At 33.9% G+C, this 26,828-nt stretch overlaps 3 protein-coding genes across 3 annotated transcripts; 1 reads left to right on the plus strand and 2 right to left on the minus strand.

The window, feature by feature from the left end:
* The first annotated feature begins 2,569 nt into the window (after positions 1-2,569).
* LOC126693613 (uncharacterized) lies at positions 2,570-11,230 on the plus strand. Its single transcript, XM_050389653.1, has 11 exons — positions 2,570-3,029; positions 4,286-4,373; positions 5,575-5,666; positions 5,781-5,899; positions 7,529-7,644; positions 7,719-7,846; positions 8,098-8,184; positions 9,573-9,633; positions 9,756-9,796; positions 9,883-10,003; positions 10,735-11,230. Exons 1-11 carry the CDS (start codon positions 2,647-2,649, stop codon positions 10,792-10,794), a joined length of 1,296 nt encoding a protein of 431 aa, XP_050245610.1. The 5' UTR covers positions 2,570-2,646; the 3' UTR covers positions 10,795-11,230.
* Positions 11,231-12,511: 1,281 nt separating this feature from the next.
* On the minus strand, positions 12,512-14,487 carry LOC126693614 (protein GAST1). The gene is made up of 4 exons (XM_050389654.1): positions 14,329-14,487; positions 13,282-13,341; positions 13,105-13,138; positions 12,512-12,846 (listed from the first exon to the last, which is right to left on the minus strand). The coding sequence occupies exons 1-4, from the start codon at positions 14,398-14,400 to the stop codon at positions 12,665-12,667; spliced, it is 348 nt and encodes a 115-aa protein (XP_050245611.1). The 5' UTR covers positions 14,401-14,487; the 3' UTR covers positions 12,512-12,664.
* A 6,560-nt stretch (positions 14,488-21,047) lies between these two features.
* LOC126693615 (uncharacterized) lies at positions 21,048-24,535 on the minus strand. Its single transcript, XM_050389655.1, has 4 exons — positions 24,369-24,535; positions 23,433-23,555; positions 21,738-21,840; positions 21,048-21,609 (listed from the first exon to the last, which is right to left on the minus strand). Exons 1-4 carry the CDS (start codon positions 24,461-24,463, stop codon positions 21,364-21,366), a joined length of 567 nt encoding a protein of 188 aa, XP_050245612.1. The 5' UTR covers positions 24,464-24,535; the 3' UTR covers positions 21,048-21,363.
* Positions 24,536-26,828: the final 2,293 nt, after the last annotated feature.

The raw sequence follows: 26,828 nt of genomic DNA on the forward strand, positions 1-26,828 counted from the left end.
TGAATATAATAAATAGACACATTAACTACTCATAAAAATGTTATGAAATTTTGTTATTATTGTAAAAGAACTCAAATTGATAAATGAATTTTCAAAAGTTGGAATACGGAATTTAATGTATAGAGATGAAATTGAAGTCATGAGTCATGACAAGTGTATGGAGTATCAATAAATTGAATTTTGGCCTAAAAAGTATTTTGACAATTTTTTGTTGTAATAAATATTTGACTTTTTGTTAATTTTGACAGGTATCTTAATGATGTGAGATAAAACAGTTATCATTATTATTTTTTTTTTTTGAAAAAGAAGTTATCTTTAATTTAACCTTAATTGCAAGTACACCATATTTAATGTGAGAAAGTGACGCTAAAACCATATTTATTTTTGGTGTCCATTCGGATTAGCGTGTCGGGTTCGTGTCGTGTTGAGGTAGGGATATTCAACTAAATGGCTCAACCCTAACCCGACCTATTTAATAATCGTGTCATGATCTTTCAACCCTAACCCGACCTGTTAATAAAGTAGGTTGACCTGACCTAACCCATTTGACACACTTAATAAACGAGTCGTGTTAGGTTGACACAAATGTAACACAACCCAATTCAACTTACATAATATTAAATATAACATCCATCTAGAAATAATTTTTTTTACATCCCAAAAAGCAGTGAACTATATAGTTCAACCTACATTCAAAATAATATAGTTCAACAAAAATATAACTTTCATCTAGAAATAAATTCTTTACACTCCAAAAGAAGTGCATCCACTTCAACCCAAATTCAAAATAACAAAGTTTAACAAAAATAAAATAACATAGTTCAACAAAAATATAATATCCTTGGAACTCACCAAATGCTAAGTATCAATATTGAAAGAATTTGAGCAAACAATAGATTAATCATAACTATGACCACGATTATCATCCATAGATTCTTTGTTGATGTCCAACTTCATAACATCTTCCACAAGCTCATCCAATTTCATTTATGCAAGTTCTATGCCAAAAAAAAAAAGTATTATTACTTCTAGGGTTTGTAAAGTTTCAATTTCCAATTATATCCCTTGTAAATTTTTTTAATTACTCACTTTTCTTTTTAAATTTAAAATATATGTTGGATATAAAAGGTATTTGACAAATCTAAAATAAAATAAATATTTATTTGTTAAATGAGTTAAACGAGTTGTGTTAAACGGACTATTTCGGGTTGACACAAATAAATTGGCGTGTCAAACATGTCTATTGCGGGTTACGTGGGTTGACCCATTTATGACGCGTTTCTTATTGTATTGCTTTCGAGTCAACCCGTTTATGACTCAAACCCATTAATGCCCAACCCTAACCCGAAAAAACCTGTGTCGGGTTTGTGTCGTGTTCGCGGGTTGGGTCAAACATTGACACCCCTACTTACTAGTGCTCTCTAAGCATTAGCAATGGAATATTAGAAATTTTATGGACACAATAATTTTTTTTAAAAAAAAAAACCTACATTTGATTATTGTGATAGATTATTGTAGTAAATAAAAAAGTAATGTTAATAGTGAGTACAAGTAAGAATTAATAAAAACTTGCCAACTCAACTGTTGTGAAATTTTTTATATAAGTGGTATTGCTTATGAAATAACAATAGTTAGAAAGTGAAGATGACACATAATGTATTGAGCATATATAATCATTTTCTTGAATGAGAGGTGATATCATGTCTTTGAATATGTAACATTTATTTTACATTGTATCAATTAGGTGGATGGTAATAAGAAAGAGATTTTTTTTTTTTTTTTGACTGAAAGAGGTAGAATTGGTATATTAAAATTAAAAAAATGGTACAAAAGTGTAAGAAGAAAGAGATATTACATATAATATAAACATAAACGTAAGATACATTTTTCTCACATAGGTCTAGTAAAGTGAGATGCTAGAGAAGTAGATAGGAAATATATATATATATATATATATATATATAATATGAAGAGTTTGATGTTAAGATAAGATAATAAAGATAGGTAAGATTATTTATTTATTTATTTTTTTGAGAAAGAAGATAATAATAATTTTTATACAAGATAGAAATTTTACTCTAACCTAATCTAAATGTATATGTGTGCGAAACTTCCTTCTGGATATTTAAACCCCAACCTTTACCCCCTATACTCCACAAATACTTATATTTGTGAAAGTGACCATTGCAACTAATTCTTAAAAAAGAAAAAAGATATGTAAGATAAATTTTTAGATATTTGATAAAAAAAATTTAACATATATATATTTTTTCCTTTTTAATGGGAGAAAATAATTTAACTAATTTACCACAAAAAAAAAAGCAATTATTTTTTTTTGAGAGGTAAAAAAAAAAAAGAAAAAGAAAAAGAAAGAGAAAAATCAACACTGGGAGAGCAACAACAGCCAATCTAAGGTGAACTCATTGCTGATGTGGCCAATAAGATGACATGGCAAGCTATGATTGGGCCAAGTGACACGACAATGAAAATGAAAAGAAAAATTCTTCCCCCTCCTCAAAATTCTAATTCTTGCCTGCTCCAAAACGCAGAGTTTTATTTATAAAATTGCAAAAAATTTCAACACAGATTTAAACGCACAGAAAGAAGGCAATTTACACATAGACACAGAGAGAAAGAGAGTCAGCCATGGCAGCTCGCAAGAGAGCTCAAACAGCCACAACCACAGAGCAAGAGAAACCCAAATCCCAAGCCCCCACAACAGCAACAACAAAAACTGCTACTACTACTACTACTTCAAATGAGCCTCCAACTGCGCCGCTGAAATCCAAGACAAGTTTCATTCTCAAGCTCTCGCTTTTGCTCCTAGCACCTTACTTCTACCTCATCTTCCACCACTACAACATCGACCGTGACCTCAAGAAATCCATCCTCATCAATGCTGTGCTCAGCCTTGTTGGGTTCTTCGTCACCGTCAAGATCATACCCGTCGCTTCCAGATACGTCCTCAGGCGCAATCTCTTTGGCTTCGATATCAACAAGAAGGGCACCCCTGGAGGCAATCTCAGAGTGTGAGTCTTTTTCATCTTTGCTTGAGGTTTACTTGTGATTATTTGTTGACTTTATCATCTGGGTGTGTGTTGGATTTTGGTTTTAAAGTTTGAATTTTGTCAGATGGCCATGTGTCAAATTTGGTTTTTCGTTGACTTTTGTCAACTGGATATGTGTTAGATTTGGTTTTTGATTGAATTTTATTAACTGGGCATGTGTTAGATTCGGTTTTTAATTGAATTTGTCTACTGGGTGTGTGCTAGATTTTGGTTTTGAAGTTTGAATTTTGTCAGCTGGGTATGTGGCAAATTTGGTTTTTGATTGAATTTTATCAACTGGGTATGTTTTAGATATGGCTTTTGATTGAATTTGTCAACTGAGTATCTGGGTCGAATTTATGAAAGTGAGTTTATGTTGGATTTTCAATTTTCATGGCAATTGCGATTGGAGGTGTGATTTTTTACCCCCATTTGTTTGAAGTTATTTCTTGATTGATATTAATGATTTCTACTGGTATGTATCACTTTGCTTATCACTGTTAATGTAAAATCTATATATATGAAGTTAGTTAGATGAGCTGATTATCTATAAGATCCAAGATTTGCATCTGGGTTGTTCAAATTTTGTTTTCTAATTTTAACGTTTTAAAATTGTTTGTTTATTGGATATTATACGAGCTGCATCGCCCTTGTTTTGAATCGGATGTAATTTTCCTATGAGACTTCTTAAACTTAATAACCATTTTAAAATTGAATGTATGATTATGTTTGTCTTCTCCTTTTTGGTTTAATACATTCTGTTATTTCTCTTTTGTCAGACTATAGATGGAAACCTGTAAAATGCAGGTTCACAGTTTGTAGGTGCTTGCAAATGGTCCAACAACCCGAAAATAAAAATTTATGGGGGACAATTTATTTTTGATTTCTGCTATTAAAAGTTTCAGGAGTTCCTAAATATAAATTTTAACAGGTCTTAAGCAATCAATCAATTTTTGATTGTGAGGGTTTGTAAACCATAGGAGCAAATATTTCATATTAATGCTTGTCAAAGGGAGATGCTAAGTTCAAAGAAACACCATGAATATTATTGTTAAATTCTCTTCTCTCCCTTCAAAGATTCTTGTCATTCATAAGTAATAATTTGAGATAAGATTTCAGTACATATTTCTTCCCCCCCACCTCCCCCCCTCTCCCCATTGTTTTGTTTATCTATAAATCTTATGTATGTATTAAAATTCCACCATTGAACTTGATTATGATATTATGTATGTTTGCAGGCCTGAATCATTGGGTATAGTTGTTGGAATTGTTTTCTTGGTCGTGGCCATCTTATTTCAGTATTTTAACCTCACATCAGATTCCAATGTAAGTTTATTGTCTTATTTCTAGCTCATGAACTTGTGCAAAATTAAAATGGAAAAGAAGAAAAAGAAGAAGAATGTTTGAGCACATGGCTTTTTGAATTATATTGTTCAATTATTGTTTCTTAAATCTTCTACCACTGAAAGCTTTAGTTCAAGTGGTACCTCCCCAAGCATTAGAGCATGGGGTTGAAGGGGTGCAGGAGGTCAGGTAGTAGAAGGAGCATAATTTCTAACCAATATCAAAAAATTTCAAACTAGAAAATTAATGATAAAATTTTTACACTATGGGCTTCTAAGTACTGGTAACATTTTGAGGGATGTATGGATATCTATCTCCCCCCCATAAAAAAGTGTTGAGGGGCATATGGGTGCGTTATGGTCCTCTAGTCAGTTTTTTTTTTTTTTTTTTATTATTTTTTATTTGATAAGTAACTTAAAAGTATATTATCAAAAAAAAAAAACCCTGACTAGAGGACCATAAGGTTAATGTGGTTATTAGTCAGTTTTTATTCTATCTAATTGTATCCTTCTGAATTTTAAATTTTTCTGTTTTTGAACTTAAGGTTAATGTGGTTATTAAGGACATTTATGATGAAACTATTGCTAGTTTGAATATTCACTGAGGACAAATACATATGACCAGACATTCTTGTCAAAAAATTGGCAGTGATCTAAGATTTTAAATGGATCAAATTTCAGAATTTTCATGGCTTCTTTTATCTTTGATGGAAGTGAGGTGGGGAATGTTACCAGTAGTCATGATGGTCTGGTTTGAGGTGGGATTGGCATTATAGGGTTTTCAGGAAGGTAGATATTATTGTGGTCCACCTTCAGCAACCTTTAGCAGGCTCGCAGGAAAATGGAGAATCTTTGGGAAGCATGTGAGGGGCATATAATACTTTTGTACGCAATCTATTCTTTCTGTCTTCGTTTTGCTTGAGAGAGTGGAAGTTCGATGGGGATTTGCTTTTTCACGTTTACTTCAAATAAATTCTCTTCTCTTTGTTTCTTTGTGTTTTCTATCGATCATTTTAAGGTAGAGATGTTTTAAGTTTCTTTTTCATAGTTACTGGGGCCTCCTTGGATTAATTTTACACTCATGTCATCATGGCCTTATGCCTTATTCCTAATATCATATTAATAAGTGGGTGACATGCTTTAGCTAGAAGAAAATTGAAGTGTTTACTAAATCAATTATGCAGTGGCTTGTCCAGTACAATGCGGCATTAGCATCCATCTGCTTCATGACATTACTTGGGTTTGTCGATGATGTCCTTGATGTCCCTTGGAGAGTGTGAGTCCCTAGTCATCTTTGCCTGTTTTGTTCTATAAGCATTTGTTTTAGCATAATTTCTGTACTATTGCTTTGTTAATTTCTTATATGCTTCCTTGTGATTGTGAAGAGCAGGAAATTACTGCTGCCATCAGTTGCTGCTCTTCCTTTGTTGATGGCCTATGCTGGGCATACAACTATTATTATACCAAAGCCTCTCATTTCATATGTTGGCCTAGAGATTCTTGATCTAGGTATGATTTCTGATGTAGAGAAATGATATGACAGATAGAAACAAACCATTGAAAAATGTCTTTATGTTACTTATTCTCTCTCTCCCTTTTCTTACATCAACCTATCTTTCAATCATTTTTTTTTTTTTAATTGTAGTAATATCATTATGTACTGTTCCATTCTCCATTGGTGTATAAACTTTGACATTTATACAATGACTGGAATATGATTGAACTCTTTCTGTTACTAATTAATTGGTGATCCTGAATTTCAATGAATATGTGAATATGTAACAGTTTGACATAAATGCATAATATGCTATCACTGTTCCCAGTGAGTTCATGTCAACATTAGAGGGTTGGCAAATGATTTATAACAGATCTAGAATTTGTAGTCTGATCCATCAGTTTAAGCTTATGTATAAAAGTAGGGATGCAGTCAATATTGTGAAATTCTTTCTCAACATGGTATCGCCTATTTTAGGAAGTGTGAAGTGACGTGTAGGGCCCTCCTACTGGGTGAGGCATCAGTTTCTTCATTGTTCAATTTCAGAAGATTTTTGCAAAAACATGGAATTATCCATCTAACTTATGAGTGTAGTGTTATCGTGATGATGATTATTGTGAAAGGAAATTGTTTATGGTTTTTTTATGATTCTAGACTTGGCTATTCCTTGGTCAATGCCATAATCAATGAGAATGAAACTTATATTTCTAGACAATGCTGCAATCTATGATAATGGAACTTATATTTGATGAATTGAATCGAGTAAAGGAGTGTGCTATTGCCAGCGAACCCTAGCTCAAATGAGACTTCCTCTTCCCTCAAGAGTGGATTGAGGGTGATTTATCAAAAAACAAAAAAAGATTGGATATAGGGTGAGGTTGTGGGAAACCTATTGGGTGGTGTGTAACTTACTAATTGGAAAAAACTAAAAAAAAAAAGATTATACAAAAAAAGATTTAAAAAAAAAAGAGTGCTATTGGAAAAAGTTTATATCATTATGATCATAATTTCTTTTGTCCTATTATTGAAGTACTTGCATAGAATAATATGATTGAGATGGACATGGAAAGTGGAATTTAATGAAAGAAGAAGAGGTGAAACCACCTTCTTCCACTGAGGCTTCTGATGTCACCAAATGCATTGTGGCATCAGGGAAGAGACATGGCAACAGTAAGGATGCAGTGGGGTTTGAGGAGACGCAGATTATATTTGCTGTTAGGTATCTGGTTTCTCCATGCACCATTGAAACAAGGTTTAATAGCATAAAGTGAGCACGGTACCAATGAAATATCCTTTTCTAGTGGTTGTTTTACTCTTGTCCTTTCTCTTAAGGTATGATAAACAAATAAATTTTTTTGAAGACAGGATAGAAAAATCTACCATAGCACTGCTTGAATTGCATTCATGATTATGCAGTAAACTTCAAAAGTTGGATCCATTGTTTGAATGAACTTAATAAGTGGCTCAGTCCCCCACCCCCGTTTGGGGGGGAGGGGGGGATATTATCGTGGTTTGATTGGATTGAATAGGTTCTGCCTGCTCGACTGTGCAAATGCTTTTTACCTGAAATGTTGGTTGTTATTTTAATTGTTGAATTCTTTGTCTTTCCAGTCTGTCTTACCACTATCTCCCTGATATCACAGGATGGATATATAAACTATATATGGGGCTTTTGGCGGTTTTTTGTACAAACTCTATAAATATCCATGCTGGTTTGAATGGACTTGAAGTTGGCCAAACAGTTGTCATTGCATCTGCTGTAAGCATGAAGACTCGTAAAACGGTTGGATTATAATTTTGTTACAGAATATGACACATTTTACCAATTTGCAGATTTTGATACACAATATCATGCAAATTGGAGCGACTACAGATCCTGAATATAAGCAGGCCCATGCTTTCTCTATTTATTTAGTTCAACCCTTCCTTGCAACGTCATTGGCATTACTTTCTTTCAACTGGTAGTGATACATTATCTTGTTACAGATTTTTTATTTTTTTAAGCCTTATTTACACTTGCTTATGATCATTCTTTGTGCAATTTCAATTAATTCTTTGTAATCTGTAGTTGGTTTTTTGGAACATATGAATGTCCATTTGTAATTCTTTAAGGAAGCTTGCCATTTTCAGCTTTCCTTTCTTTTAATAAAATATCTCACTTATAAAAAAAAGTATTTAATCTTGTTATTTTTTGCTGTCTTGCTTCTGATAGGTACCCTTCATCAGTTTTTGTTGGAGATACTTACACCTACTTTGCTGGAATGACTATGGCTGTAGTTGGGATCTTAGGCCATTTCAGGTTTGTTATCTTATGTTCCCTTCTGAAGTGTATGCGCTTCAGACAAAGTTGGACTTTTCTTTTTCCTTTTTTTAGCCAAAATTATATGTTGTACTCTTGTCTTAAATATAGGAGAGAGAATATTTTTGTTTTCCTTGATGTGTGTTTGGTAGAAGGCATAGAAAATGGCAGGATGGAAAATTAATATACAAAATTTTCCTTTTTTGGTTCAGAAGAAAATTGGAAGGAAAAAAAAATTGTAATTGCTATAATTTTACCGCCATGCCGTTGTCGTAAATCATACTAACATTTTTCAATTTTATTTTTCATACAACGTAAATGGGCAAATACTAAGTTACTAACAACAACAACAACAATAACAACAAATGGCATTCATTCATGAACCCCTTGTTCGTATCAAACCCACCGATTTCTTTTGAGGACTCCTCTGGTCTAGCTGATCAAGCACTTCAGAGCTTATCTCAGCATCAAGATTTCCAATCTCTCTCCAACACTTAATTTGTACTTCTCCTTTTTCTCCAAAATTTGTGGCGAATCAGATTCCTATTTCTGTCCCTTCTTCTCTAATTTTTTTTTTTTTTTAATCATAATCTATCTATATATCTTGTGGTGTTCTTAAAAAAAAATTGGTGTTCTTTAGTTTATGCTCTGATTTGTTCTTTCCTCTTTCATTTGGTACTGTTTTGAAAGTTAATTCGGGCTTTAGGTTACTTTCTGATTATGAAATTATGGGTTACTTTTTTATATACAATTTAAGCTCCAACCCCATCTAAGCATCATCACCATTGATTATGAACCTCTTTCGTCTTTTTCATAATTATCAGGTTTTTGTTGTCTGAATTTGAATTATTTTTCCTTGGTTAGGTTGGTGTAGCCCTGAAGGTAGACTTAATTTGATGCCAAAATGAAATGATAGAAATGGGTAGAAGAGGGGCAAAATTGTCATTGTCTTTTCCTTTCCTATTTCCTCCTCTTCTCTCCAATTCAAGCAAATTAGATATTGTGGGCACAGGTGGAGAACACTTGGTCATTTTATTTTCTTATTTATTTATTGATAAATCCATGACATTACCCATTTTCTCTCATACCAAACACAGGAAAAAATCAACTTCTTCTCCATTTTCCTCCCCCCCTTCCCCTAACCAAACATTGTAGAGCTCATTTGGTTGCTGATCTAATGTGCTGTTTATGCATTCATTAGAAGAAGAAAAAATGCTAAGTTGGTGGATCCTCTCCTGTTTGCATTTCATCTAATCAGTGCTACTTTTATAGAGTTAATCAACATGATTAAAAGTTCGCTAATCTTCAATACTGTTTGTATTACTATGCTTATCTACTCCTAATAATGGTTTTTTTGTTGTTTTATCATTTTCAAATTTTTGTTGCAGTGAAACGCTCCTGGTTTTCTTTGCTCCCCAAGTTTTGAACTTCCTCTTGTCACTCCCTCAGGTTTGATCTAATAAGCTCTCTCTCTCTCTCTCTCAACACCAAAAAAAAATCCTGATAGTTTAGAACTCTACTACATAAGAAATAAATGTAACCTATTTTTTTTTTTTTTTTTTTTTTTTCAGCTTTCCGGTTTGGTTCCATGTCCACGGCATCGTCTGCCTAGGTAGGTTCATGTGTCCTAAGGATTTCTCCTCTAGGAATTGGCATATCTTTTCCAAAAACATCTGGCATATCTTTTTTGATCACCAGGTTTGACCCAAAGACTGGACTACTAACTGGGACAAACGACGGGACGCTTGTTAATTTTACTTTAAGACTACTTGGCAGGAAGTCAGAAAAGTCACTTTGCATTGTTCTTCTTGTTTTCCAGGTGATTTATTAATGTTATATGTTTTTTGATCTGTGGATTTTTTAGTAGTAATCTTCAAATGCAAGAGCTCTTGCCTAAACCACCTGAATTGTATGCAATCAGAAATGAAAACCCAATTGTTTGTTAGTTGATGCAGAATGGGTTTGAAAAAAATAAGAAATATAAGGTAGAAACAGAAAACCCTAGGCTTTACCAGATAAGGGTTCTTGGCATCACCTTAAAATCTGAGAATTTAAAATTTGAAATAAATTTGCCTGCTGTTCCTGTATCAATGGTCCTCTGCCTGTAAAACCCTTTTAGGCTTGAATGATTGTGAAATGTGCGTGGAAAGATCTAAGTAACTCTTGCCAATCCCATCCAGTAAACTTTGGTTCTTAAGTTAGTGATTTAGAATATGTTGATTAAGTCAGTGTTATGCAAACATGCTGCTTTAACTAGGTTTCCAATACCAACAGAAAACGATTTTGTTCTATTTTTAATATTACTCATGCTTTTACAAATTGGTTGCATGCCAGTGATAAAGTTGACTGGATTTCACTACAACCCAAATCTTAAGAGTTTCAGCTTTTCTAGAGATATTGGGACAATTATTGGGGAAGAAAATACTGTTGTGTTTTTTCTAATCAGAACTCATGCAAGACAGTCTATTGGGTGTTACACATGTTTGCATATGTGTTTTTATGACTTGTGCAAATATGGCTCATATGTGCATTCATATCCATTTTCAACAGGCTATTGCATGCTGCCTCTGTTTCGCTCTGAGGTATTTCCTCACTGGTTGGTACAAATGAGGCGGCAATGTCAAACAAATGATCTTCCTAGTTATATTTGTTAACATCTGGTTAACTTTGCTTACTTGCTGGATGTGTAGTAATATGACCTCTTGCTGTAAAGGTGGTTAAAATACCAAACGTATTGGAGTACATCTTTCACCTTAAATGCAAGTAGCTTGCAATTTTGACATTTTTGGAGATCAGTCTAAATGACAATGTACTGGTTAGATTGATTTATAGTTACCTAAATGTATTGTGGCCTTGTGGCCCTGGGAGAGAGTAGAGGACATCCTGGCCGAGTTTATCTTTCTGGAAATCCAAGATAGAGTTAAAGTCAATGTCAGTGCTGATATTTCTATTGTTATACAACTACACCTGTGTTATATGATTAGTGCTGATATTTCTCTTGTTATACAACTACACCCTTGTTATATGATTATTGATGATGAATCCATATGCTATGCTGGTTTATAATTTAGGATTAGACAGTGGATGATGCATCTATTTTTGAAAAAATGGCTAGACAATTGAACCCATTTGATGTGGGTTTTTTTTTTTTCTTTTGTGGGGAATGGAATGGAATGGAATATGGGTTCGGACGTAAACTTGACATCCAAATTTGGGTAATTGTTCTGGAAATTCTATTGCTTTATGATATTTTTAAACTCTACCCCCTCCAATGAAAGGAATAGAACCTATTGTTTATGTAGTGCTATGACGTGACAAAGTTTATGGTGCACTCACAATGAATCGCCAGACAAACTTTCTGAATATTGCGATTGTTAAGCCCAAAACAAGAGTATCAATCAACAAGCTTGACACAATTCTTAAGGATAAAGAGGAAGACCCTTAAATTTTTTACCTAGGACATTGAAAATTGACCCAAAAGAAAAAGAAAGAAAGCTTCATTTTCTCTTTACCAAAGCCATGAGACAGATTGAATCTGCTTTTACCAGTTCCTTCTTAAACAAGGTTTTCTCATAATCTGGGATATCTGACTGATAAAAAAAAAAAAAAGCATAAATTCTTCAATCATTTTCTTAACATTTTGATTATTATTATTTTTTTTTTTCAAAAGCAACCAAATTTGAGCAAGAATATCATATTTTAAATTAAATGTTTCTCATATAAATCTTTAAAAAAATAATATCGAAATTTTACTATACTTATATACTACATGTCACTAGGTTGTCTGGACAACCTAGCACCAAATGAATCCAACCGACTTGGCCCCACCCTGAACTTAAAACAACTCAATTTCAGTAGTTAGTAGTTGAGTGACAGTTTTGGGTTTTGAAACCCGATGGAAATTGATCTGACCGAATGCAGACTCGTTGGAAACTACCATTCTCTCTCTCTCTCTCTCTCTCTCTCTCTCTCTCTCTCTCTCTGTGTGATCTTCGAGATTTGGACTAGTTCCTTCTAGATCTGGCAACAAGCCCATAGTTGTTGTTTCATGGTTTCCCCTAAAACCGAATTTCGTCTACTCGAGTCGAAACCAACTCAACCCATGCATATGTTGAGAAGTTCAGGGACTATGGTGAATTTTTTGGGTTTGATACGATCACCTTGATGGGGTTCAAATTTGTTGTGTTTTAATAAATAAAATCAGTTTGTGAATTATTTGAATTTTATGTGTTTTTTCTTGATCAAATCTTAAATATCTTATTTAACAACAAAAAACTTTGTCATTTATCATACCAACAAAAAAATATATTAAATCACATAAGGTTAAAAAAAAAAAAAAAATAGAGTATCCATTCAACATTCGATACAAACAAATGATACCATATGGAAGAAGAAAGAAAAAAAAAATCCCAACAATTTTTTAGTTTATATTGCTCACTACTCACTACATCACAACAATTTTAAGCAATGAAAGAAATGTTCAAGGACATTTGGGTCCTCCTCTCTTGGTCTTCCAGTTATTGTAGCAAGGGCAGAATTCCTTGTTCCCATAAGTTCCTGGAGGAACACATAAGCATTTAGCACAACACTTTTGGCAGAAGAACATGCATGGCTTTTTGAATGCTGTTTTTGAACATCTTTGGGTGCAACGTGGAGAACATTCTGCAATATTCAAGTACATACAAAAACAATATGGTGAGTCTCTTTTCAAAAATTTATTCCAAAGAATAATCTAAAGAAAGTGCTCCACTGGAAATTTTTTCTCTCTTCTTGTTAATTTAATTTATTTGTAATTTGATTAAGAGAAAAACAATTTTTCAAAAAATTATTGAAATTTACTTCGAAACTTTTATCAGTCATATATAATTCTATTAATCTAATGTGACTTCAAGATGCTTTAATTAATTAAACTGCCGTTACCTTGAGGTTGAAGACTGCCTTGGGTTACGCCATGCTGAATTTCAATGAAAAAAAAAACTAACATTAAGAATTTCACAAAAATTCTAAAAATAATTATGGGATTTTCAGAAATTATATGGAATGTCTATTTACAAATACATCTGGAGAAAATTTTGTTCATTTTACAAAAATTCTCACCATGGGAAAGGGGCTAATTTGATGTGGCTGTGGAGTTGGAGCCTCAGTGATGATAGCCGCCTGAAAAAGCATTTAAGGACATATTATTAGCAATAAATAAATAGGGAGATGCTTAGAGAAAAAGAAAAAGAAAAAAATAGGTACGATGAAATTTAAATAATGATCTCGTCGATTAAACTAATTGAAACCCACCAATTTGAGAAAAATATTTACAATAATGCATTTGGGAACAAAAGACCAATTGTACAATGATAATGATACAAATACATAGTGGACAAAAAGGGACAATCATGAAATAGATAACATGAATGTCCAAGAATAAAATAGGGCTGCCCAAATAATTCTCAATATGGTCTCACTATTAGCATAACTTTTTCTACCACAAATCATAACATGTTATCTCAATAATCATGAAAAAATAATTATAAAAAATGTTATGTGTATCTGTACTTATTACCTTTGAACTTTGAATAGGTGAAATCTTGCAATAGTGGCATGTGAAATTTAGTTCTTAAAGGTAGCTTGTAGCATAGTTGAGGTTTTTCCCTACAAATGGTCTTTCATCAACTTATCATGCATAGCTGCATACAAAGAAGTGAACGATGAAGTTCACTAAACTACCATGTTGTCGACTCATGATCACCTTGTCACCCAATGACTCTCATACTTTTATTCTTTCTTCTTTTCAATTATTATTTTATTGAGGGTAAAATTAACTTAATTTTGAAAGTTGAGGGTCGACATTGACACAATAAATAGTTGAAGAATAAAATTGACATAATTAAATATGTATAGAAATGAAATTGAAAAAACCCAGTTACAAAGAACTAATAAAAGTGTAATTTGACCCTTTTATTTACCAAACAAACAAAAAAGAAATAGAATTATCCAATTTTTTGCAAATAGCTAACACTAAGTAGAGTCTAGAGTGAGAGGTATCTTCACTACAATGTCTCCACTTTAGGTCTTAATCACTCTTAAATCAAAGAGAGAAATGTTGAGGTAAAAGAAAAAAAAATCAAAAAGAGTAATAAGATTGTAGCTTACATGGTTCTCTACTAGTAAATGCAGCATCGTGATGACTACAGAGAACATTATAAGGCATAGCTTCACTGCCATTGTAGAGAGAGTGAATTTTGGTGATTATGTGAAGGTGGATGCTTATCATTTGTCATGGAAGTTTAGAGTATTTATAGCAGTTACAGACAGCAATATGGACAAAATTTGTAGCTTCCAAAATGACAAATACATTTATTGCAAAGGACAAAATACACAAATATAGAGTATCAATTGAAATGACCAAATTGTACCCTTCAACTAGTTTATGTTTGGGCAATAATAATGAAACTGTACTTTGAAATTATTGCATTGCTTTCTACCCTTATCCATTGTATGTAAAAAGAAATAGTAACAAGAAGGGAAAGTCATCTCATTAGTTCTTTAGTTTGTTTATTTTGTGGATAAAGATTTAGATTTTTGGAAAATAATACTCTTCATCTCTTAATTGGGCAAGTATCTCAAATTTGAAAATTTTCGATTTAGCCCTTGAAATAAAAAAATAAAATAAAAACAGTTTTGCACATCTGTTTTTCTATTTATGTGATTAGCAAGATGCTTAAATACCCCATTTTTAGGGACTGAGTCGAACAAATCTCATATTTAAGGTCCAAAATCAAACAGAGCCTCTAGACGGATGAACAAAATTATTTCATTTTTTTTTTAGAAACTAAATCCTAATTTTTTAAATTTAAATCACCAACATCAAATTCACCCCAAAGTTTAGAGACCAAAATTAATTAAATTATAATGGACAATGTTTTGCTACAAACTTGGTTGTAGCCAATGGTTACAACTTCCACTAAAAAAAATTAATATGACTACACATTTAAAAATTTAATTGTTAGATTGCAAGTTCTTTATGTTCTTTAAAAGTATGTGAAATTCTGTCTCAATTGGATGTCATTTATTATTCAATCCATAAATTTATTTTTATGCATAATTTTAGACTATAAAAACATGAAATTTAAACATTTAATTGATCACATAACTATTAACCTTTAATTTTCTAGAAATTTTGCAAGTATAGAGGATAGAAGAAAAAATATATAACCCAATGATGGATTTGTCAAAATTTATATCTTTAATAAAAAGATATTGAGTGGAATTATAGCAATTGGCTACAACAAAGTTTTTAGAATATAATTTATATATAATTTTTCAACCAGGTTGTTTCAACCTAAATCATGCTAGTTTCATTATTTAAAGATGAGAGAGATAAAATGGGTTATCAAACAGCTTAGCTTAAGATTAAGGAGATTTTTAATGGGGCCGGTTTGGATTTATGCCTTCTGAACCTTAGAGTAGTGGGTGAGATTCAGGATATGCACATCTATTTTATTATGCTAATCAACTCTAGGCACCAATAGTTTGAGATTGAATTTTCTTTTTAATTTGCAATGGCATCGCTTTATACATGTAAACCATAGACAAGGATACAAAAGTTTCACTAAAGAAATTCATATATTTTGTGTCAATTAAGGAAGGCCAAATTGGTCATGTTCATAAAAGTATGGGTTTGTAATGGTGTTCATTCCAAAGCTTCTTTTGATTCTCATCCACGTGAAATGGGTAGGTTGAAAATGATGTGAGGCCTACTCACATGTGCATTCACATGCCCAACTTTAGGTTCACTAATGCCACTCAAACACAAGTAACACAACAGATATTGATTAAAGAACTAAGCATAAACCATACACTCAACACTCAATATCTCTTCTTTGTCTTCATAGGTGGCAGCTGCCTATTGTTAAAAGGCTTTCTCTTATTCTATTCCACTCCCGTGACTACCTTGTTTTGTTGCTATCTTACTGTTGTAATGTGGAAATCCATCATCCATGTGTGTGTATGAGAAGAGAGAGAGAGAGATATTGCCATAATTAGCCGCCCATCTGAACCATTAGGATTAGGTGTTCTGTTGGTTATGTTAGTTTCCTCTTGTGAACTTTGCTTTTGTTTCTATTCATTATTCAAATACCCAATAATTATTTGAATGTTGTTTGAGAAAATGACAAAAAAAAAAAAAAAAAAAAAACTCTTTTTAATGTGTGTGTATATAGTTTAGTTAATTGTAAGAATAATTCATGAACCCCACACCACTCAATGATGACACGAATCTTTAAGAAATTAAGACTGGTATTGTGGATCCTTGCATATTAATTATAAAGAATCAAAGGTGTAAGGAAATTTGGATGGATTAGTGTGATAGGTACATGAAAATGCATGAGTACCTTGAAGACTTATAGATTATGTAAATTGCAAAGGCATAGATGTAGAATTGTTATCAGTGTGGATCAAGTTTACCCAACCGAAGACCCATAAAGCATCCACATGGGCTAAAGATGAGTGAAAATTTTAGAGAGAGGATGCATATAGTTATAGAATACATTGTTTCTGGTATGAAATTAACTTAAGCATCATTATTTAGCCCATAAACAAATAATGCAGCACAACCGTGCAATACATAATATAGTATCAGTAACTCTCCCAACAGATGAACACATATTTAACATTGTAACTGCACAATCGAACAAGGTAGTCAAAATTGAAAATACAGAATTTTCTTCTTCTGTTTCCTCATTCTGGCTGAGCAACAAGCAATATGGGGAACACGTAGCAATCCCCTTTTTCTAATTTTCAACAATTTCACAATGTGTATCTCCTTAAAAATTCAAACAGCCAATGTTTGCTATTTACTTCCTTTCTTGTTTCTCAGTAAACTTAAAATTGAAAGCGTAGAGTGGTTAAATAATTCCCCTATATCGTTTAAAGGGCTTCATCCACTCCCATTTTCCTTTGATTATTTACCGAGGCTCATATACCATTTGATGACATTTTCTTCTCTACCAAATTGTTAAGGGTGATTTCAAGCAGGGAAGGAGGATTAGCATGCATCACTGCATGTCAACTTAGAAAATATAATAAGTGAAACTGTTAGAATTAATTGTCTAGCAAGAGAAATTGTTAAAGAGCAAGAACTAGGTTGGGTATTAGGATGACCAGCCTTCTAGAGAAGAAGAAATTAGAAAAATGAGGAAACTCTCTCTGTTTTATTCAATGAGCTCTGCTGCTAATATTGCAGCTGCTACTTGTCTTGATAACCACAACATTCCCTACAGAAAATCAGATAATCCAGCCTAATCTCAAGTCCTACTCTAACAAACTGCAACTTTTATCATCTTCTTTGTTATCTTGTCACAATCTACTCCAACACATTATTCTTATCAGCAACATTATCATTAGCCTCAAGCATCGATAATCCACGTGTGATCCTATGTCATCGTGATCACTCATGCAACATGGATCCTTCATGCAAGTCTAGCTTGAGCTCTCCATGTAACTCAGTGGGTCCAACTTCCTGGATCATAGAAGAAACCTCAAGGAGAAAGGAGAAAGCTTCTTCAAAGTTTGATGGTTTGGCTTAGAACATCCTTGAGTCTTCAACTAGCTTAGTTATTAAAGATCTTTATCCTCCTACAACAGACTTTAAATCAAATTTCTGTTACGCCTACAACAGAAATTGAAGTAATTACAAGCCAGCAATCTTTTATTTATTTGGAATTTGTGAGGCAGAACTGAGGAAGAAGAAATTGAGAAAAAGCATTTCTGCACATAGGTAATCCAAACAATAGACAAAACTCATAGGGCCAATAACTCTCAAGTGCCCAAAAATAGACAGAGAGAAAGAGGGAGAATTAACAGGCAACTAAATATTTTATTATATTAGATCAATCCAAAAACTCTAATTTATGACTAGCCTCATTATACGCGCTTCGTCTGTGCGATGAGGCTTTTTTTGTAGCAAAAACAAAACCTGTGTTTTTATTTATATATATCATTTTTATTTTTAGAATCTAATTTATAAATGAATAAAGCAATTTAAAAATCAATAGGATAGTGTCCCTATTTTTTAGACAATATTTTAGTGGGAGTTATAGTTGTATATTTACCGAATTGTCATTTAGTTTTGTTTTTACTTAAACATAAAGGTGTAGGGACTTTTTTGAACAAAAAAAATGAGAATCTCAAATAGAAAAAACTCCTTAAATAGTAGTATATATATCGTTTTTATACTCCAGAGCCACAACATGGAAAAGTACCTATAACTTTCCCACCAGGACCTATTCCCCAATTTAGAATTGGGTGGGGAAGTAAAATAAATCCTTGTTCACACATAGTATTGTTTTTATTATCTTTTTTTTGCATAAGGAATAGAGAATAAACATATAAATAATAAAATAAGACATATTTAGGCAAAGCAAACAGCTGTGATATATTCTGTATTTTGGATATTTTTCCCAAACAATCTCATATTTGCCGATGACATTTTTTTTTTTTGGCCAAGTGTGCCTATGACATCTGATCCAATCTTGCTATTATATGCTGTTTGTTTCCACTCTCCAAAGGCACTTGAACACTATTGATATTCAACCAATTATAAATCTTTTGCAGTTGCTTGGTTATGAAGTCATGATCAGTTGTGAAGGAGCAATACATGTTGTCTACAAGTACAGAATTTGATCTATAAATTTTGAATTAAGGAACCAGTGCATACAAAATAACCAAGCATAAATCCTAAATAAACCAGAAGGCTTCAATAAAAGCATAACCAATCTAAGAAGGAACCAATATTCTTAAATCAACTCATTCCTACAATCCAAGAATTGAATCAGGATGGATAATCATGTGATGAATAGCCCGCAAAATTCTAAATGCAACTGATGAGCAGCATGAAATGGTTGCAGGGGAGAAAATGCTAGTCAAAAAGTGGAAGAATCATTGAATATGAAGACAGTCACGATCTGCAGCAGGCAAGGATTAAATCACAGCAGATATACCAATCCTCTTTCTAGGGGATGAACATCCATGGCAATGGTGACGGAAGAGCAGTACCCAATGTAGACGCTACCCTGAACAAATAAAAAAGTGATAGATATAGATAGATAGATAAAGGAACTAAGTTTGAATTTCAGAAAATATGAAATGATAGAGCAGCAAGAAGAAAACTAAATAGGCAAAGAACACCTTTTCCAGTGAGGACACCACGAGTAGATTTAGCAAAAAAACCAACCAAAACCCCAGAAAAGACATTTCTATAGTGAGGCACAACTAGCTCTCCTGAAATATAATTTCCAGTTATAATTACCAAAAAAAAACCACATACATTGACAGTCAAAGACAGATGTGACATGGTAAAATACAAGCTAGATGTGTGTGCGTGTATGAGAGAGAGAGAGAGAGAGAGAGAGAGAGAGAGAGGGTATTTCCTTAGCAAAGCCCAGGTCTTGAAATGAGAGGCTTTGTTAAGACTCATCCCCACAGAAACATCACTAAATAATATCACAAGTGATAATATAGCTAGAGGCCTCCCTTACCTATGCTCAAGAAGTTTCTGTGTAGAAATGAAACCAGAATACTAGATTTCTCTCCATTTTGATTACAATGCAAATTCTCTGATGGAGAATCAAATTTATCAGGACTACAAATCGTAGGATCATCAATCAGATTACTCCAACAAGATACAATTTCAAACAATATCCCAGAAGGAAATCCTTTTCGCATTGCCAACCAAAGGAAATTTTGATATAAGGTGTGGCATGAATAACAGAGATAGCGACTTCAATCAGTATACATATAAGGCTGATGGTTGTGTTCACAATGCTAAAGAAGGAATAGAAAATAGAAGTTGGTAAGAGAAGTAAGTGTGGTGTAAACAGAAGAGATCCAACAACATGTTGCTTCACGGTGTAGTCGTACCTATCTAATCTCTGATGAAGAGGATTCCATTTTCGGCCACTGCCAAAGAATCAGCAATTACATGAATAGCTTGAAACAGGGAAAGAAAATATATGATCTCCGAAATAAGACATGATATTATCAATGAAGTAAGGAAAAAGATATTTTACGCCTTAAAGTTCTGTCTTGCAAAGAATATTGAATCTAGCAAAGTGGACAAGCTGATCTCTTTTAGAGAATAGAATTTCTCATCAACCAAATAGAGAGGAATTCTTCAACTGTCAACAAAAACCTAACCTATTTAGCATAGGAAGTCTCCCAAAACTTAAAATTATTTCCTTCAAAAGTAACACTTCTAACTTTCTAAGATATAAGAATATCATTCTTCCATTAAGAATATCATAGCTTTAGACCTAACTTTAGGTGCAAATCTATAATCTTCATCAAAGACTGAAGCCCCGTATTAGTTAGCATTTAAAACCTGATGTACAAATAAAAAGTATACTTCAGAAACCTCATCTTACCTCAGGCCATTATCTTGAAGGAAGATTGGCCAATACAAGATCTGATAGCAGCGGATTCGAATACTTATCCACGTAGACCTGAATATCTTTGCTGATTTAATATATCCACGACTGAGCCAAAACTCAAAAGGATATGGAGAAGTTGAAGAATGAAGTAGTATAAAGTTGATAATGAAGCCATGGACACTGCAAATAGTTGCCAACTGAAGGTTAGAAACCTGAAAGCCAGAACATAGGCCATCAAATATTGCAGACCAAGTGGGAGGGAAGAAGGAAGGTGGGATGCAAGACTAGAGTCTTCAAGAGAAATACCTGCAAACAATAAAAAGCCGAAGAAAGGGCCTCCTAGGGAATGAATTTAAAAGGGAAAAAAGTATTAGGGTTTCTTTTAGAGGATTATAGCTCAGTCTCTGGAATGATGCTTCTCAGGAATGACCACTACTAAATATGGAAGCACAAAACATAATTTTATTACACATTTGCTCAAAACTTCAATGATCAATCAATAACAGAATCTATACTTTTTGTTAACCCAAAAAAAAAAAAGAGGATTCTTGAGAATCTTAACATATAAAAAGGAAAAAAGAAAAAAAAGAAAAAAAAAATCCTTTCTAAAGTGCTTGGCCTGCTAATTGAGCCCACATTGGACCTAACTATCAAAGCCAATGTATTAGAACCCTAGTGGTTTATTGGCCCTAACTATTATCAGAACTAAGGATCCAGAAACAAAAGAACACCATGTTTGTGCTCTAGTGCCATTATAGGGTTACCAGCCACCCCCCCTGAATCTGTCTTGTGCCTGTGCTGCCTTCTCCTCTTTCAACTTCTGCACAATTTCAAGTATCTTGGGGTTAAAGAAACGGTCACGAACGTACTTCCTCTCCTCAGCTTGAATTTCTTTGATAGCACTAGGATATGGGTTAGGAGGAGGTTTCTTCCCTTGAAGACGTGCAATCTGCTTCAAGCGAGAATATGCCTTTTTCTTTGCTTTTTTCTCTGCTCGATATTCCATCTAGACACCAAGAAACAACAGCAATTAAAAATTTCTTCACAGGAGGAGGGGGGTGCAGGAGGGGAATAGAAACAGAGGAAGAACAAAATGCAGCAGTTTTTCTGAATTTATGAGTCAGGAATACATACATCAGCTACAGCCATTGCTTCTTCCTCACTAACTCCCTGCTCCTTCAGGTCAAGCACCCGCAAACCAAATATACGAGCTGGAGGGGGATCAAAACCACAGATCCTGTAGAAACACAAAGCCTAAGTGAATTAATGTTTGACTTACTATTCATGAGTCCAGAAACCAATTTTAATGTTGCTATAGAGATCATGAAAAGACCCAAATCATAAGATAATTGTAGACTTGAAAACAAGGCCTTTATGCAAATTTCTTGATACTCAGCAAGTTAATACAGGAAATAGGCCCACTTATTATCAAGATTCAGTCTGAAAACTTAGCAAATCTTAGAATCCAAAGAAGATGGAATGAATTCAAATTCAATATGAAAGGAACTAACAAAATAATTATTCTACAACCATCAATGAGTCACTTGATGGTTGTAAAAAAGAATTATTCTACAACCATCAATGCTGCAGTAAGCAAAGTGTTGGGTGCATGGCACCAAAACTTCCAGCCCACACTGGATTGAATGCGAAAATTTTTGGATAGTGGCCAAGTGAGCAACGTGACCTATTTTTTTTTTTGTGATTTGGAGTTCTTATTCTCCTAGGAGAAGTACTACGCAGCTAGGGTTATTAACTTATGCATATAAAAGAGATTTGTATATGTATTGTGATGTGTGCGTGCCGCTGAAAGCCATAGAGAGCAGGTTGCATGAAAAAGAAAAAGAAGAGGGGTGCTGCATAGAGTGAGTAGCCAAGTGTGTGATGCATCAAGCACAGTGAAGAAAGAAAAATTGTGTGTGTGAGAGCAAAGAAAACAAGGAGATTTCCTTTAGCCATGAGACATACTCAAGGGAAGATAAATTGTAGTTTTCTCTAGGGAGAGGTTTTTTGGGTTTTACAACCAAGGAAAGTTGTTGTATTCAAGTGAGTGAAGATCTCATGTGAGCTCACATAAATTCCTAGACATATAGGCATAATTGTAATTTGGTGTGGATCTCAAGTTAGACATAAACTTGAGAGGATATTACCTATCAAAAAAGATAGTGAAATTGCTGCAACTCTGCGGATGTAGCCGAACCACATAAAATTTGTGTCTGTGTGATTGTATCTTTTGCGTAATTTCTTTCTCTATTTTTGGCATCTCACAAGTTCTAAGAATTAGGCTAAATTCCTAACACAAAGTCACAAAGAAAGGAAGACTGGAATAAATAATTATGCATCCAAAGTAGGAATAAAAGCAATGAACAGTTCTTCATCAGAACTGTGAGTCAACACTGAATTCAAAAGAATTTCCATCTTTCAAATCAAGCAACTAGTCTACTTATGTGTTTTCAGGAATATAACTTGTGCATGCATGCAATAACAAACCCTTGAACAGCAAAGAAAATTAAGGTCAGCAACATGCAGGATACATCTCAATCACACAGATACCCAGTTCATGCAGTATTAAAATGTTAGCAAACATTCAAGGTTGCCAACCAATAGAACTAATTTGCAGAACAAAATCAGAACGTTTTGTTCCTTTTTTTTGGTTGGTCACATATAAAAATTTGAGCCATCAATTTTCTTCAATAACATACTGCTAGCACCATAAGAAAACCAAATTTATAACAAAATAGGTATGTTACAAGCATATCATAAAAAGTAAACCGAGAAAATAGATAGCAAACACTGCAAAGGAAAACTAGACATATAGAAGCAACGTAGTACTTGATGGCATCTTCATGTTTTGAATCCGGATGTTTCTGAAAGAACTTTTTTATATAAACGTCCTCTGGGAGACTGATCCTCTTCACTTTCCCATCAGCATGAGGAAATGTTGCAGGTGGTGCACTGCACATAAGTTAGCAACATAATCAAAATGCTATTTTCATCAGTAATTTACACAAGCACCCAGTGGGTCTTGAACCTATGATGTCACTCGCCACTTTCCTCTTGCAAGGGAAGGAGGTGCCATTTGAGCTAGAGCCCATTGGCGCAACATATTCAAAGCATTAACATTTATGAATAAGAGCTTAAACAGATTCTTAATATGGGCATCACAGGCATCAAAATCATAATTTTGATAATAATAGATTAAGAATGCTGGAATTGAATGTATTCATTTGGAGAAAAGTTCACACTTTTGACATACTTTATTCACAACTATATTTCTTTTGCGGTGAACCAAATTGTTCTTTATCATCAAACTAAAACATCCATTGCTTTTTGGTATAAGCAGAGTTCGAACCCTGGTCCCTTATTTGAGGGCAAAAAATTTTACCAGTTCAGCTAACTAGTTTATTATAATTTATACTATTCAACCCATTACTCAAAAAAAAAAAATCCAAAACCAAAGAAATAATGAAGAGACTTGACAAATCAATATAGAAATTGCAGAAATTGAAATTAGAATCAAGCAGAATTAAGACCATAACAAATTAAGCCTATTCTCTTAAACCCCACCACATTTTCAACAAAATAATGATGATTAAGTAATACCCAGATGCGAAATGGGATTATAAACAGCACATATATACTGAATCATATATAATAATAATAATAATAAAAACTACAATTTGAGAAAACCCAGATAAAGGTAAGAACTAATAAGTTATAGAATGCAATAGAGAGAGAGAGAGAGAGAGAGAGAGAGAGAGGCAAAACTGTTCCATGGCTTTGAGCCAGATAGGCTCGGACTTGGCCAAGCCCTTGACGAGCTTTCTGGTGCGAGTAAGCAAATCTCCTTTGAGGAACGACATGGCTTTGCTGATCTCTGTCTTCCTGGTATTGTGCACTACCTTGGTTTTTTATGTTTGTGTTGTCTGGGACTGAGAAATTTATATGTGGGCTGGACTCGGGAGAAGTTCAAAAACATGTATGGGCTGGACTCAAAATCAACAAGACTGTGTGTGTGTGTGTGTGTGTGTGTGTGTGTGTGTGTTTTTTTGGTTTAAACTATCGGTAAAAATATTATTTTCGTCCCTACATTTTCATCATATTCTTACTTTGGTCATTATCTTTTACTTCTACCGTTTTTAGTCTCTATTTAAAAAAACACGTTCCATTTTAGTCCCTACCATACTCTCTTTAACGAAAATATCCTACATAGCTAACAGATTGCATTGTTGGCACTGAAAATGCCTATGTGGAAATTAAAATAATAATAAAATATTTTAATTAACATAAAAAAGTCCATAACAGCATTTAAATAAATAAATAAACACAACAGAAAAAAAATAATAACAAAATTCTCAATTTCTATTTTAAAAAAAAGATAATTAAATTAATTTTTATATTCCTCTCATTCATTTTTTTGGAAGAACATCATCATGTTCTTTGTGTTCTTCCCCAAAACATGACTCATATTCTTAGCAAATTAAACCATATTTTCTTCTTTTTTCTTTATCTTTCTTTTCTTTTCTTTTCATGTATTTTCTTGGCAACCAAACCCGAAAAAATTTCATTCACAAACCCATAAAATTTTCACACACTAAAAAAACTTCAAACCTCAACACTACCTTATCAAAATAGTTCATTGCCTCCTAAAATATTCTTAAACCTTCCCCTCTCTCTCTTCCAAAACTCTCACAACTTTTTCTAAGTCCATGGCCGGCCTCCTTCGCTCATCATTACTGCTGCCACCACCACAACTGACAGTGGTTCTTTTTTTTCTTTCTCTGACCGACCCACTCTCTCTATCTCATGATTTGCTCAAACTCAAAACCAAATGGCCCAAACTCTCTCTATCTCTCGATTCTCTCTCTCATGGATCATTGTCTCTATCTCCCAGATTAGTAAGTCTTTCTCTTTCCTTCCTCTATCTCTTAGCTCAGTGGTGTATGTTGATTTTTGGGTTTGTGGTGTATGTTGTATTCCGATGTTGTATTCTGATCTGGGTTTGTAGGGTTGTGGGTTTGTGGTGTATCTGGGTTTCTGGGTTTAGATTTTGTGTTTGATGCTTTGGTGATGGGGGGGTTTGATTTTTTGGATTTGTTCATGTTGTGCAAATAGCACCCTAGGACTCAAATCAACAATAATAAATAAGCGAAAATTAAATAATAAGTACACACAAAGAACACAAGAATTTACGTGGTTCGGCAAACCGTCTACCTCCACGATGACAACAGAGAAATTTCACTATAAAAATAAGGAGATACAATAGTGCACAAGAACATTCTCAAGAAACCCAAATCCCAATTACACCTTAGCACTCTCTCACAGAAACAATTAAGAATAGAAGCTGAATGCCTCTCTTTTTCTCTATTTTCTCTTATGCAGCTGCACTTACTAGGTTAATAGAATTCTTGATCTCTCTATTCTGTACAACACAAACCTAATATATATTGTGGGGCCAGAGAATTCGTGGCCCAGGCCCATTCTACATTAGGGCTCAAGGCCTAAGCCGAGGAGAGCTATTGCCGAGGACGCATAATGAAAACCCCAAAAAGGCCCAAGGATGTGGCCGAGGACGATCTCACGCTCAACACCTCACAAAATGCCTTAAGAAAAGGACAAACTCAGTACAGGGGCAGTACAAGGGAGAAAGCTGCCAACACTGTAGTATGGAACCCTGCATCTGACAGGCCCATACTCCAGACCATGCTATTTAACTTTTCCCAACCACCCCCAACCACTCTGATGTATGGAGTGCTAAGACGAGTCTGTACCCCAAAAAGCAAAATTTACACGTGGATACTAAAGGGGAAAGGGGATCCCAAGGGAGGGGGAGATCCTACGAAAGGGAGAATGGGAAGGATACTATACTCCTCGGATAACGTAGTCCGAGGACTTAAACCCTACAAGCCGCACCGACGGAAGGCTTAGCTAGTCAAGTCAAGTCCACCCTCATACGAACTTCCATGAACGCCACACCCAGACTGCTGTCCAGTGACCAAGGTTCAGCCTTTCAAGCCCACACTCTACAAATTATATTGTCCGAACCTTTTTACATACGAGTCCAATGTTATTCTTGGGTCGTGAATAATCGTGTCCCTACATATATATATATATATATATATTTATATATTTATATATGTCATAGGTCAGCAACACTAGGAGTTACATTCCTAGTTGTATTTGGTAATACTTGACCGACTTACAAGTAATGGGCCTTGTGGGCTTTAG

Source organism: Quercus robur, chromosome 7 (genome assembly GCF_932294415.1).
Source record: "Quercus robur chromosome 7, dhQueRobu3.1, whole genome shotgun sequence".
In the NCBI taxonomy this organism is placed as follows: Eukaryota; Viridiplantae; Streptophyta; class Magnoliopsida; order Fagales; family Fagaceae; genus Quercus; species Quercus robur.